We start from the raw sequence: 13,055 nt of genomic DNA, 5'->3' as shown, positions 1-13,055 counted from the left end.
GGAGCAGGGACAGTGTTTAGCAGCTGGTCAATGGTGGAGAAAAGAACTCTGGAATTTCTGGCATTTTCTGTAATAATGTTGGAGAAATATTCTCTCCTTGCTAGACGGATGGTTTTGTTATAGGTGGTTAGTGTATCTTTGTAGATATTGTAGTGGATAGTGATCTTTGTTTTCCTCCATTTTCTCTCTGCTGCACGGCATTTTCTTTTTGTTTCACTAACATTTTTATTTCTCAGCCATGGGGAGGTTCTGCTTGTGCACTTCTTTTTGGTTTTCAGTGGTGCAACAGAGTCTAACACAGATAATAGTGCATCATTGAGGTTCTCTACCATTTCATTCAGAGAGCAATCATGGTTAGTCGGCTCATATAGAGCAAATTGTTCAGAAAATTTCATCATAGCTGTATCGTCTAAATATCTTCTATGGACTAAGAATTCTTTTTTGGTTTTTGTTAGGATAATTTCCACATTAAAAAGTATATAATGATGGTCTGAGAGGGGTAGATCAGTTATTGAAATATTATTGATATTTAGTCCAGTTGTTATCACTAGATCTAGTGTGTTTCCGTGTCGGTGTGTTGGGTCTGTTATGTGTTGAGTTAGATTGAAACTGTCAAGCAGATTTGTCAAGCCAAACTGTCAAGCCAAATAGCTCAGGCCCGACGTCAGTTTTCTGTGTGAGCGGTTCAAGTTATCAAGTGGGAACTGCTAGGAAATCTGCAGGAGACTTGTTCACCCTTCTATATGCCAGCTTAGCCTTGAGCAAACGTACCTTCATCCTACCTTCTTCCCCCCCCCGAAGTCTGTCAGCCCTGGAGGACGCTGACTTCTCTGTTAGTCCTGCTTGTCTTTGTAACCCAGACAAGCTCTGATCTAATACAATTCCTTCCATCCTCCCACTCTACTGCCTACTACATGTGTTCTGGGGATAATACAACACCTTTGCACAGAAAACGATATACAAGTCAGCATATTCATTTGCTCAGAAGTGCCCAGAGTGCGGACCCAGGACAACCTTTGCCAGAACTGTCTCTTTTTCTTTTCTCCTTGTACATCTCTACCAAACTTTTTTTTCTGTTTTTCTGGAGCAATATTATGGTGGCGCACCATGAGAGCTCGCTGACAATGATTAATGCCATCAATTGTGAAGTGCCACATTTGACTTAGTGCGATGAGTTATTAACTACAAGCCTCATGAATCAGCGCGGACGTTTGTGTATCATTTGACGTTCATTTCACTCTTTTTCTTTCTCATTACGGGTCACTGCATAATGCATCGTGTCTGAACCTGCGCGGCCTAAGTACTGTAGAAACAGCATTGCCACCAAGCTTCTCTCATTTAGCAACTACTAATGGGATTTTCAAAAGTTTTCCAGACAGCGAGAGAAATGGGGGTTTTTGGGAGGCGGGGGAGAGGATGGGGGGAGGGATGGCGGGGGTGACCGAAGCGAGAAATAGCCAGAGAGAGAGAGAGAGAGCGAGAGAGGGATGGGGGAGGGAGAGCTAAGACAGCAACAAAGAGACAGAGAGACAATGTAGCCAGAAGAAGCAGACATATAGCTAATAGCTGTGTTCTCTCACCTGTACTGCGTCACTGGGGGATTTGCCTTGGCTGAGCAGTAGAACCTGACCAGATTGCCTTCCAGGATAGGCTGGGGTTCCACTGACAGATTGACAAGCGGCAAGTCTGTATGGGAAGCACATCAGAGACAGAGACAACCAATTAGAGCAGAACACAACTTCATCAAACAGACCTGGAGCTATGTCGAAGGCAGACACCAGGTTGACATTTCATTTTCCCCCATAGTTCCCTTGCTGCCTCTGGCACGCACTGTGTGTGATCATTTTCACAGGTGTTGGAAGATGCTGCCTATTCCATTTTCCCCCAGAACATGTTCATTAGCAACATGAAAGCGCAAGAAAACCGAGAATCAAAGCAAGCGTTTAAAAAGTCGTGATAATGAGTTTTTCAGTAATTGGTGATTTGCAAATAGGAATGAATTGAAATGATGTGATGTGATTTGCCCACTAAGCACTCCACCACAATTACAATAATGAACAAACACTGAGATAACAACAATTAAAACAGTTCACTAAAATAACAAATACATAGATAATACTAATTCAATAAACAGCAATTTAATTCATCCTAAATGACAAAGGTATGCAGTATTCTTTGAAGATATACTTTCTAATCCCCATAGTTCCGGCTCTGAAACTTCATTACCCTAAGTGAATTGTTCAACAGACAGTTTATATATTAACACTGTTTATGTAACCGACACGGCCGCGCAACCGTCGGACGTACACACTAGCCCAGGTGCGACCACTAGCAGCTACGCCAGCGAAAAGCTAGCACGGGCAGCCTGTATACATACCTGAGGAACGAGTTTAACTGATCTTCCCCGGCTACATATGCATAGAATTATTATTCATGCGTTTATTTCTATTGCAAACTGCCGGTGCTGGAAAGGAGGAGGTGTAGCAGAGGTTTCGAAGGGCCGTGAGGTTTAAATGGTGGTTCAAAACTGTTGCTAGTGGAACTGCCCCCCCCCCCCCCCCCCAGCAGAACTGCTGACGTGATGTTCTCTTACAGGAGCCAGCAGCATCCCCCTGGCAGGGTTCACTTCACGTGTTTCGTCTCTAACTACTTTTCGATGTGTCTCCATGCTTTCAAAAGGGACACATCTCCTTTATTAAGATCCAATGCATTGTGGGATTTCATCGTGGTAACACGCGAGTTCTTTCTCAACGAGCATATGTAGACAAATACATAATAGCAAAAATCGATCCAAAAATACTGAGCGAATGAAATATCCAGTGCATGTCCTTGTGGAGAGGAGCCTGTATGAACGTCGAGGTTGTGATGGTACATAGATGAATCTGCTGGTCAGTCTGGTCTGACCCTGCAGCCCCCCCACAGACACAGATGTTTATTCTGAAAGGCTCCCTTCTCAACGGAATCATTTATAGCTCCATATCACAAAAGCCTCCAAAGATGCTGCAGACACTGTCTTCCGAGCAGATCCAAACTTCGGCTCTACGCGTGTGTTTCTATTTATTTATTAATTTTTGGGGGGGAGGGGGTTTGTCCCCCCCCCCCCCCCGTAGTGTGTGCCATTTGGAGAGCCGCCGGCCCATTACCTCTGCAGAACGAGGGGAGGTGGAGAGACGCGTGGGATCTCTGGAGGGCGGATGGGGGTGTGATGCAGGTGGGGGCATCCGAACATCCATTTGGATGCGGCCCTTTCTCCGTGTGCTCTGCGCCCAATTACGCTAATGTGACATCCAGAGGCCTGCCTGCATGTGCAGGGAGAAGTGTGTTGGGCACTGGGGGGGGGGGGGGAGCACACGGCACTCAACACGCTGTTGGAGTAGCTCCGTCCAATCCACAACACACACCATAGATGTGTGTGTGTGTACATGTGTGTGTGGGCCTGTATACAAGCGTTTGCATATGTGTGTGATCACACAGCGAGTGAGGAGGAGGAGGGCTGCTGTTTGCCCTGTGGGTGTGCAGCTGCTCTGGGTAAGCTCAGCTGCCACAGAGCCCCAGAGGGAGGCTGGTCCAGGTGCCACGCTCCCCCCCCCCGTCCCCCAGTCCCCCCCGTCTGCCTTCCTGAAAGCCTGCCCCGCAGCTCTGCTTTTCTGGGGACACTGCCCACTCACCTCCCTACTCTCAAAACGCACAAGCTCCACCTGGGTACGGCAGGGTCCCTCAGGGCCGACGAAACGAGCGACGACGCTGGCGGCAACCTGGAAGACACCAGGCAGCAGCGAACAGGACAGGGCTGAGCTCGGAGCAGTGATTCTATCAACAGGTTAGGTGTGTTTGCACCAGTGGTGGCTAATTGGGCTGACAAAGAGGTGGGTAGGAGGGAGCCGTGGAGAGGGAGACTAGCAGACTGTGAAGGCAGCGCCGACGGCAGGAGACCGCAGCTCTGGGGAATTCGCACAGCCCCCCCCGCTAACGCCCGACGTAATGCTTCCAGTCAGCTCGGACTCGACACTTTCCAACGCGTCTCGAGCCCGGCCTGTGAGACCTGAGGACGTCCAGAGGGCCGTGTAGACTGCGGTCGGATGGATTACAGGCCAGACCTGGGAGTTCAAGACACTCGGCCTGGGTTGAGAGAAGTTGTCGGGGTATCACCTCACTGAGGGAAACTTGTGACGTTCTGCCATCCCACTTCTGTTGTGTGACTGAGGCGAGTGACTTGGCACTCTAACAACCCCCCCTCCCCCCCTCCTCCCCCTAATCCTTCTTTTGGGGCCCTGGGCGATTGGAGTGACAGCTGCCCCCCCCCCCCCCCCTCAGGGTACCGCCCACCGGGAGGTACCCTGAGGATCTTCGAGTGTCACCTAGCCGACCTCTGACCCCTCTCGTTCTGGAGGACAGCCACTTAATAAAGGGAGTCTGTTTCGTGACTTTGATGCATTCATGCATGAGAGGCACAGCACGCTCGTTTGAGGATTCACGCGACAGGCCATCAATATGCAAGCCCGCTAATGCCTCGGTTTCATCAGTAAACCGATCGGGGAGGGTCGGTGAGGTGAGCTCTGAGGAGCCAGGATGATGATAAAGTGGTGTGTCGCCACAACCATGGAGTAGAGAGAGAGAGAGAGAGAGAGAGAGAGAGAGAGAGAGAGAGAGAGAGAGAGAGAGAGAGAGAGAGAGAGAGAGAGAGAGAGAGAGAGAGAGAGAGAGAGAGAGAGAGAGAGAGAGAGAGTGTGAGAGAGAGAGAGAGAGAGAGAGAGAGAGAGAGAGAGAGAGAGAGAGATGGGGAGAGGGAGAGAGGGAGAGAGGGAGAGAGGGAGAGAGGGAGAGAGGGGGAGAGGCGGAGAGGGAGAGAAAAAGCGGGAAGAGGGTGGTCGGCTGACAGCTTTTGATCAGAAGTTCAAAGTAAGGAGCAGATGGCGTTTTTGGAACAATCAGCCAACTTCTCTCTGTTTCCTGGAGATGGTGCCAGCGTAAATTGCTTTCCTTCCTTTCTTAAAGCTCAATTTCCAGTCTCTCTGGGTCACTGTGGACAGCTGTTCTCCTCCAGAACCAGCCTCCCAGAGCCCTGTCACTTCTGAGGGATGGGGAGACTGCTTGCTTTAATGGTGGAGTTGCGGCGTCACCCTGGCAATATGCGCGAATGCAGTTTTTCGAGAATGCTCCGAGTATGACTCCAGGCAGGCTCATAAGGAGCCAGCCGATGGGCAAATCATGGCTTTGTGCCTTGATTAAGACACAAAGCCTCAGTGATTATTTGTTGACTGAGAGAAAGGAGGCAGATGTTTTAATCATCAAGACTGTCGGTTCACATTTTGGGAGGTGGGGGGTTTGTGGGTGGGGGTGTGGGGGGCGATAAGAATCAGTTGCAGGTTCAGGACGTGGTACACTCTCAGAGGTATACCGTGTTGAACAGGACATGTGACGTGCCCTTGTAGGTGTACGTTCGTATACCCAGTGCAGCGCGTGTTCCCTGAGAACGGAGAGGAAACGTACACGATGTACTCTTTGTGTTCAACCGGCAGGTAATCGTCGTAATATTTGCACACAGGAAGACACAACAGGTAAATTATGATTCTTTATCAAAACATAATTACACCTCAGTCCCTGGCACACTAGAACTTAGGGGCCGCAGCTAATTCCATGCCCATGTTTTTCTTCCCTCTTTCTATCCCCCCCCCCCACGATTATCTTGCCATTACCCGCTTGATTAGGCAAACGGAGAATGAAGCTGTGGATGGGAAGAACAAAAAAAAAAAACGACAACACCAAAACAAATCCTCCTTCTGTGCACATCTGCATCCTCCGTGCTAATTAGCCTGCACAAACGGACGCCGTTTGTGCAGGCGGCCGCCTCGGCTGCTTGTTTTGAGTGGAAATACGCCGGGGGACTTGGCCACCTTTCCTCCCTCTCACCTGTGTGTGTGTGTGTGTGTGGGGGGGGGGGCGCAACGTCTGGGCGTCGCCCCAGCGTTCTGGAGACAGACAGCTGGGCTGAGGGGGTTTATCCGGCGCACAGGGTCGGTCCTTGAGGGGATTTAGGACTGGTGTGGGGCACATCGATGCGCAGAGTCTCTGCTAGCACCCTATTAAAACTAAAGCCGAAACGGGTGATTTCCTTGCATGGAAAAAAGTGCTCAACGCGAGCCCCGCCGGAAGTCACAGCATTAAAGGGTAGCTCTATCACATGATTATACCGAAACTAATAGACTCGTGAAGTCATACTAGACATAATAGACAACGTCAGCAATCTTTCCTCTGGTCTTATAAACCTCTGCCCTTCCCCCTGCTTGCTTTAAACCTCATCTCATTTGGCAACACTGAGAAGTGCTGTATTTAAATGCTAATTTACTTAACCCTCGTGTCCGATAACTCCATATGAACTTGTGTGGGGCAAAACAAAATGCTGAGTGGTATGTAATTTGTGAGCATTAAAGTGATGATAAAGGGAAATCCGTTTGTGAAATGTATTGGATTTGACACTGGTCTAAGCTGTGAAGTAATGTGTTTTGGTAATGTTTAGATTTCTCTCATTTATGGTGCTTCAAGGCAGAAAGACGAAAAGGTTACAGAGCTGAAAGGTGACTGGAATCAAAATGATCCAAGTCGGCATTAGGGCTAAGAGACTTTTAATTACTTTTGTTGCAGCTGACATTATCCCATTGAACCAAACCTTCCATTAGTCAACTTTGAATGAAAAGAGGCTGCTGTAAAAAAAAAAGAAGTTGAAATATCACATGGAAAACATTTTGAATTGCTTTCTGGGAAAGCTTGCTGGGTAGGTGCACCAGCATGTACCCCACCCTCAAACACTGACCGCTTCCACCCTTCTAGGCAGTGTAAATCATACTAATAGCCTCCATTCACCTGGGACTAGAATCGATCTCTCTTTTGTTACATCGTCTTGAGGAAACGAGTACACCGCATAGCACATGAGACAGAGCATATCCAAGGCTGAGGGAATTGATTTTGTCTTAGAACTTTACATGGCTAACACAAATGTCTGTAATGTCAGTTGTCCAAGGCTTTTCTATCCTAGGTCTATAGGGTTAGCTCTGGCCCACTGTACTATTACGATGCCCATTCATGCCTGAATGTTGTGTAGGGCCCAACCGAGTATTGGGCTTGGGTTTAAGATGCCTCAGAAGGGGTTGTATGGGAACATGGTCATGCAGAGTATCCTCTTAAACGCTTAGCCATGCACTGGCTAGCACACTAGGATAACAAAGGAGTGGAGGCCAAGAGCAAAAAAAAAAGAAAACGAAAAAATAAAACACAGGGTGAAAATCAAAACATGTCGAGCATCTATTTCCTCAGGCAAAATATTGAGCCGGTAGCATGGTTCATTCATGGCAAAGTGTGTACTTGTGTATGAGCGCATCCACATATCTGTGTATGATGGAGTTTCACTGATGTGTGTGTATACGTGTGTGTCTACATGGCTATGTTTGTGTTTCCCTTTGAGCAGCGAGGTCTCTTCTGGTCTTCTCTCCACTATTCCCTTCTGTGAGCTTGCCTCCCTGCTCTGTGGTCAGACAGCTGTCTCTCATCAATATGTACTGCACCCTGTCCAGCACAATCCCCCCTTGTGTGTGCGTGTGTGTGCGTGGGAAGGGGGGGGGAAGTGGGATGGGCACTCGACGTCACCCCAACCTATCCTGCTCCATCATTTATTCATCCGACACCTGCTTTGCTTGTAACAAAGGGAAATGAAACCCCCTGGTTTTGCGGTACACTTCCTCCACAGCGAACCTCTTCCGTCTTCTGGAGTGTACGTGTTCACCGGGCTGCGGGGCTCCAAATGACGTACCCGCGCCGTGAAATTAGATCGGACTCGCTCTACCAAGCACTTGAATCCACATTATCCACCTGATAAGTTTAAAGCACTGTGTGTACACCCTATTTTGGTCCCTCGGACGGATATTTTGGTTCTCGTCAACGGCGCATAAGAGGGTGTTTCATATCCTGTTGCCGAGGCAGGAAACTCATAATCAAATTAGTCAGCATCGGGAGTCATCGAGTTGATACCCAGTGCAAATGAATCAAAGTTCAATTACAGTACTGTACGCGTAGGTTTCATTTTGGCTACGGTTTAATGAGAGGGTGGATGTCTGTGTGAGGTGAGGGCTGGGATGGAGAAAGCCACGCTACCTGTCTGTCGGGCAGGGACGGCGATTGGCAGGAGGGAGTGGACGGGTTCGGTCAAGATGTTGCGTGGGACGCAAACTTGAAGGCTTCGATACGGGCGGCGTTTCTTTGGTTCAACACACACGTGCCACGTTTCCGTTCGCTGTGCCGTACCCTAAAGTTGTACTTAAGTCACGCCCCCGGAAGTCAGAACAGGAGTGGGGAGAGGAAAAAGGCCCGGTCTACGGCACGGTCACAAAGCTCTTCGTGACGCTCGGTGACACAAAATCATGTTGCACACATCGGCATGACGTTGGAGTTGCTTTGCCTGACACAAAGAACTTTGCAAAACCGCAACGACGGCAAACACCAACAACCCTCAATCGTTTTTTACTTCTTTTTCTCCTCAACATCCCGTCTGTCAGCTCACTGTCATTGTACTGGAGGACACCACTCGTGGCATGCATGATAAAAGAATGGTGCCGTTACTCCCAATGGATCTCTAAATAGCATTTTCTGCTTTATTAGTCATACTTAATGGAAGTGAATGGGCTGTAAGTGATGCGAAATCTCTTGGTTCTCAAGCCCGCTGTTAGCGTGAACATTTCTCGATCTAAAAAGATTCCCTGACAATTGAGGCTCGATGTGTTTTACACGCTGGGCTTACTTTCCCTATTTGGGGTGGGGAATTGTGCATGCTCTCATCAAAAAGATTGATGGCAGAAGAGAAGAAATAAAAGAGCTGGGGTGGGATATGTGCACAATACCGGAGAACGAGGTAGGTGGACCAAAAAGAAAATCCCATTCCTTCGAGATCGACGGGGCAAGGTAATATTTCATTACGAGAGCCTAAACGTGATGTCTCACACAATGTTTTTAACAAAAATGGAAACCAATTATAAATATCTGCCAGTCCTTAAAATGATTTAGTTGTTTACACATCTAGATTTAGCCATTTTACGTGCAAAACACCTCAACTTCGGAGACAACATGCTCCAATGTTAACCAACATATCTTTAACGCACACAATTATCTTATCGTCAGATCAACATATAACACTGGTGATACAACACTGTTATGAAAGCCACGAGAGGCGCTGTCATGACGTTGTCATGACGTCGAGAACATGGACAGTGTCCAAGGCCCACTTACGCTGGATGTCAATGGTGACACTTGTCTCCTTGCCGTTAGGGACCGCCTTGTTGGAGGCCTTGCAGACGATCTGCTGTCCGGTCTCGATGTTGGAGGCAGACAGGTAGAGGGTGCTTACTGTGCTCTCTCGCCTCCCGTCTCGAAGCAAGGTCTGGAACCACACACACACACACACACACAGGGTATGAGCTACGTTGGCATTACAGAGGCCACCCAAATGTCGGCAAATATCACGACACTCCAAAATGAACCGACGATATGAACTTCAGGAGCAGACACTTAGGATGCTGGGAGACAGTGCCGACATATGAAAACCTGAGACACTCCAGCCGCCCATATGTCTTGCTGCACGGCTGATTGATCTGACACCCCCAAAACATCTCTTTTGTGTGACTAGAGAGCCATGCTCCGTTGGATATAGCTTGTCATACACCACAAAGGAAATCCATCTTCTTTTCAGCACTCGTCCTCGCCGCTGCACAAACTTCTTCAGACATTGTGTGTTTGCCATCTGGACGTGCGCGGTGGCGTCCGCACCCGTTCCACTGTTCCTGAGGGGGATTCTGGGAGTCCCTGCTAACCAGCCTGCCATGGTAGCGTTGTCACCCTCCACCATTACACATGTTCAGAGCAAGGAGCACTGTGTGACCAACCACAAAGTCAAGCATCACATCTGCCGACAGAATATGAAGCTACTCTCCGTGAATATTGTTTCTTTTTTACGTCAGACTTCTACCCATTTCAGAAAATACATTGATTTACTGTACTAACATTTAACGTGCACTTGTCTGCAAATTTGTTATGCTGATTTAAAATGTTCCTTTGCATGAGGATGGGAGGAGATAGGATGTCGAATCTAGCACCTAATAATCGGTAATACCTGCATTTCATCCAGAGCGTTTGCAGCTTTTTGAGGCTTAATTACGCAATTGGAAATAAAGAACACTTAAGCACTGCATAATGAAGTGTAGATATTTAAGAAACAAACGTTGGAAAGAGAGCTTTTGAAACTTCTCCAGGATATTTCTTACACTTTTCCACTCAGGGTTATGACTTGTGTGGGAGGTGAGTTGAGACATCAGAAACGCCCTCTGACACCAGCTCTCCACATAACCCCGTATTATAATCAACCCAGAAAGTTCACGGAAGGTGACAATGATATACACTTGAGCTAAAATAATCGCTACATATTCATAATTAGCCATGCCACAATCCCAGCCATTGATGGTGTACTCAATAATAGCTGTAATTACCTCCTCATTTCTCTCTTTTCATGGAAGTTCTTCAATTGTTATGAAATCTCCGTCTCACCTAAATGTACCCCATGCTGAATGCAAAACGTTATCAATGTGTCAAGAAACTTGCCTTTATGTTCTCCAAAGAGCAAAGAAGTTCCAACCAAAAGGAACATGCCTTTTTTTACTTTGTACATCTCTACTTCCAATATTCGATACCCAGTCGGGAAAAACTACGTATATCTCACTTCATCTGATAGTAATTGTAATAACAGTTCTGCACTGTGTGAATTAGCATGTATAGTGCTACACTGTCTGCATATATGGATGATAGCAACCATTACACTACTGAATCAAAGGGATTATGAAAGATAACATTGACCCGAAATTTATATGGATTGTATTTGCATTTGCATGAACTGTGAGACCTGTGTGGTGGTGTGATTGAGACGAGCATGGAAGCCTGGCACCCACCACTAAAGCACAAAGTATTAGCTGTCAGGAGCAGGATATGTCAGCTTAATATCCTTTCTGACACAATCAGGATTGTTTCTCTCATAGCACTGGACCTGTCTGAAGTCATTAATCTTGAAAAGGCTGCAGCTTGGATCTCAACAACCAGCCGTGAAGCCTGTCTTAAAATTGCCTGAATTGCAAATTGATAATTTCTGATATAACTGCCTGGAGCATGCTAGGAGATTACCTTACCCATGTTGTGAGAAAAATTGGAAAAATAAAGTGAGAGTCCAGCTATTCAAGAAGGGATGGCCGGATATATCGTTTTTTTACAGTAGTTACACAATGGAGATTAAGGCTTTATGCAAAAGAAGTATTGTGTTCTGGAGTGGGAAACCAAGAATAACAATGATGCTTACAATTCGCTTGTGTTTTGTAAAACTGCAGTTTATTTTCTGATATAGTGATAATGACTTATTTGAGCCAGAGCCATTTTCCAATCATCTGTTTTGATCGGGTTCAAATTGAACACTTAAACAGACAACCCCGGCTGCTAATATCTGTGTGTTCTCCAGATGCCTTGAATAGGTCAACATGGCAGTTAGATGCGATGTGATGCATGTCCTCAACTCCTCCACTAATAATCTCAGTGACATTAATATGCTGCCGTTATTTCAACCAGACTTGTGGTATAACCAAATGTGAAATTTGGCTCCAGGTTAAATTAAGTCAGTGCCTTTTTGAAAATGCAGACCTCACCAGACCACAGGTTCAAACTACAATAATTGAGTTAAATTAACTTGAGATCAATTGGTTAATTGACTCAGCTTTTGTACTACATGATAGTGCAAAAGCAAACAATTATAATATGGATTCTTTTTATAATTATAGGGTAAAAGATACTCTTTGATTATCCTATCTCTGCCCAGCACCTCAAGTTCTGATAATTCCTTCATTTCAGTAAAGTAATTAGTTTATACCATCTGACAGTCACCTAAGGTCTGCAGTTAATTTCTTCCTCACAAAACCAACTACGCTAATTTGCTTGAAAGAGTAAAAAAAACTAGAGAGGGTACAATATCTCGGGAAATTGTGAGATGTGCTTGTGTCGGTTGCAGGCGGTTCCTTTTTTTACTATATCACCTCCAAATCCATTGTTTTAACTAAAATCAAATGTCCAAACATTTGGAGAATTGGATAATCCATAAAGTAAAAGCTGATGGATACGATAGAATCGATGAGAACATTTGTATTAGAAATGTATTTGCTTGGAATTTCTTCCTGTCACCAGGACGGGGGAATTATCACATGTATAATATACTTGCAGAAGTTAATTAGTTTCTTCTTCTTGGTGGAATTTTCCCTCCTTTTGCTTGCTGAGCATAACTATTCTAAGACACATTTATTTAATTATGAAAGAAAAGTTTTCCAACATGAGAAGAGGTTTGAAAATAAAATAATGAAACAGAGAGACAGATAAACCAACTGCTTTGAAGGTTTGTGGGGGAGGAGAAGGAAAACAATCTTGAAAACGTATCTGTTGAGGGAGGAACGATAACCATATATTTTTTTTTTTTTCGTGCATATAAATACATCAGTGGAGTGAAGCCATCATCCCCCTGTTCTTGCTCTTCCTCATCCTGACACTGAACCCCCTTTCTACTGTAATTCTCATCAGCACAGGCAAGTCGGTGACGCCTGATCTACGAGAAGCTGAGCAATGTGATTTTGGGGCGCAGACGTGTTTTGAAAACTCCGAAGTGTCCATCAAGCTCTCCCGCTTCCCATATCGAAATGAGGATTCACATATTCAGAATGCAGCACTGTCCCAACTAAGCCCTTTCTCTGTCTTATTATATTACGACTTGTCAAGCCTTTTCACCGCCACGCTCAGTTCATCATCCGGTGTGACAGATCATTCAGGTAATTTTTTCATAGAGTCATAGAGTAAGACCACATCAGGCCCAAGTCTCTTCAGAATGATTTCCCAGCCTCGTCTGCCTCGATGACAAGTTAATGGCAGATAACGGATCAATTATGACGTCTTGGGGTGTAGGATTGAGGAAGGTCAGAGTCCTACTTGGGAGTGTG

At 46.2% G+C, this 13,055-nt stretch overlaps 1 protein-coding gene across 4 annotated transcripts in view; it reads right to left on the bottom strand.

The window, feature by feature from the left end:
* kirrel3b (kirre like nephrin family adhesion molecule 3b) overlaps positions 1–13,055 on the bottom strand; it is a 141,280-nt gene that overhangs the window by 20,262 nt on the left and 107,963 nt on the right. For all 4 annotated transcript variants that reach the window (XM_062473316.1, XM_062473317.1, XM_062473318.1 and 1 more), the window contains exons 5-6: positions 9,274–9,424; positions 1,581–1,686 (exon numbers count right to left, since the gene is read on the bottom strand). In XM_062473316.1, coding sequence (XP_062329300.1) covers positions 1,581–1,686; positions 9,274–9,424 — 257 coding nt within the window. The remainder of the gene's footprint in view (positions 1–1,580; positions 1,687–9,273; positions 9,425–13,055) is intronic.

Source organism: Osmerus eperlanus, chromosome 11, assembly GCF_963692335.1.
Source record: "Osmerus eperlanus chromosome 11, fOsmEpe2.1, whole genome shotgun sequence".
Classification (NCBI taxonomy): Eukaryota; Metazoa; Chordata; class Actinopteri; order Osmeriformes; family Osmeridae; genus Osmerus; species Osmerus eperlanus.
The sequence above is the reverse complement of the archived record's forward strand: the minus strand, read 5'-3'. Positions and strand labels throughout refer to the sequence as shown.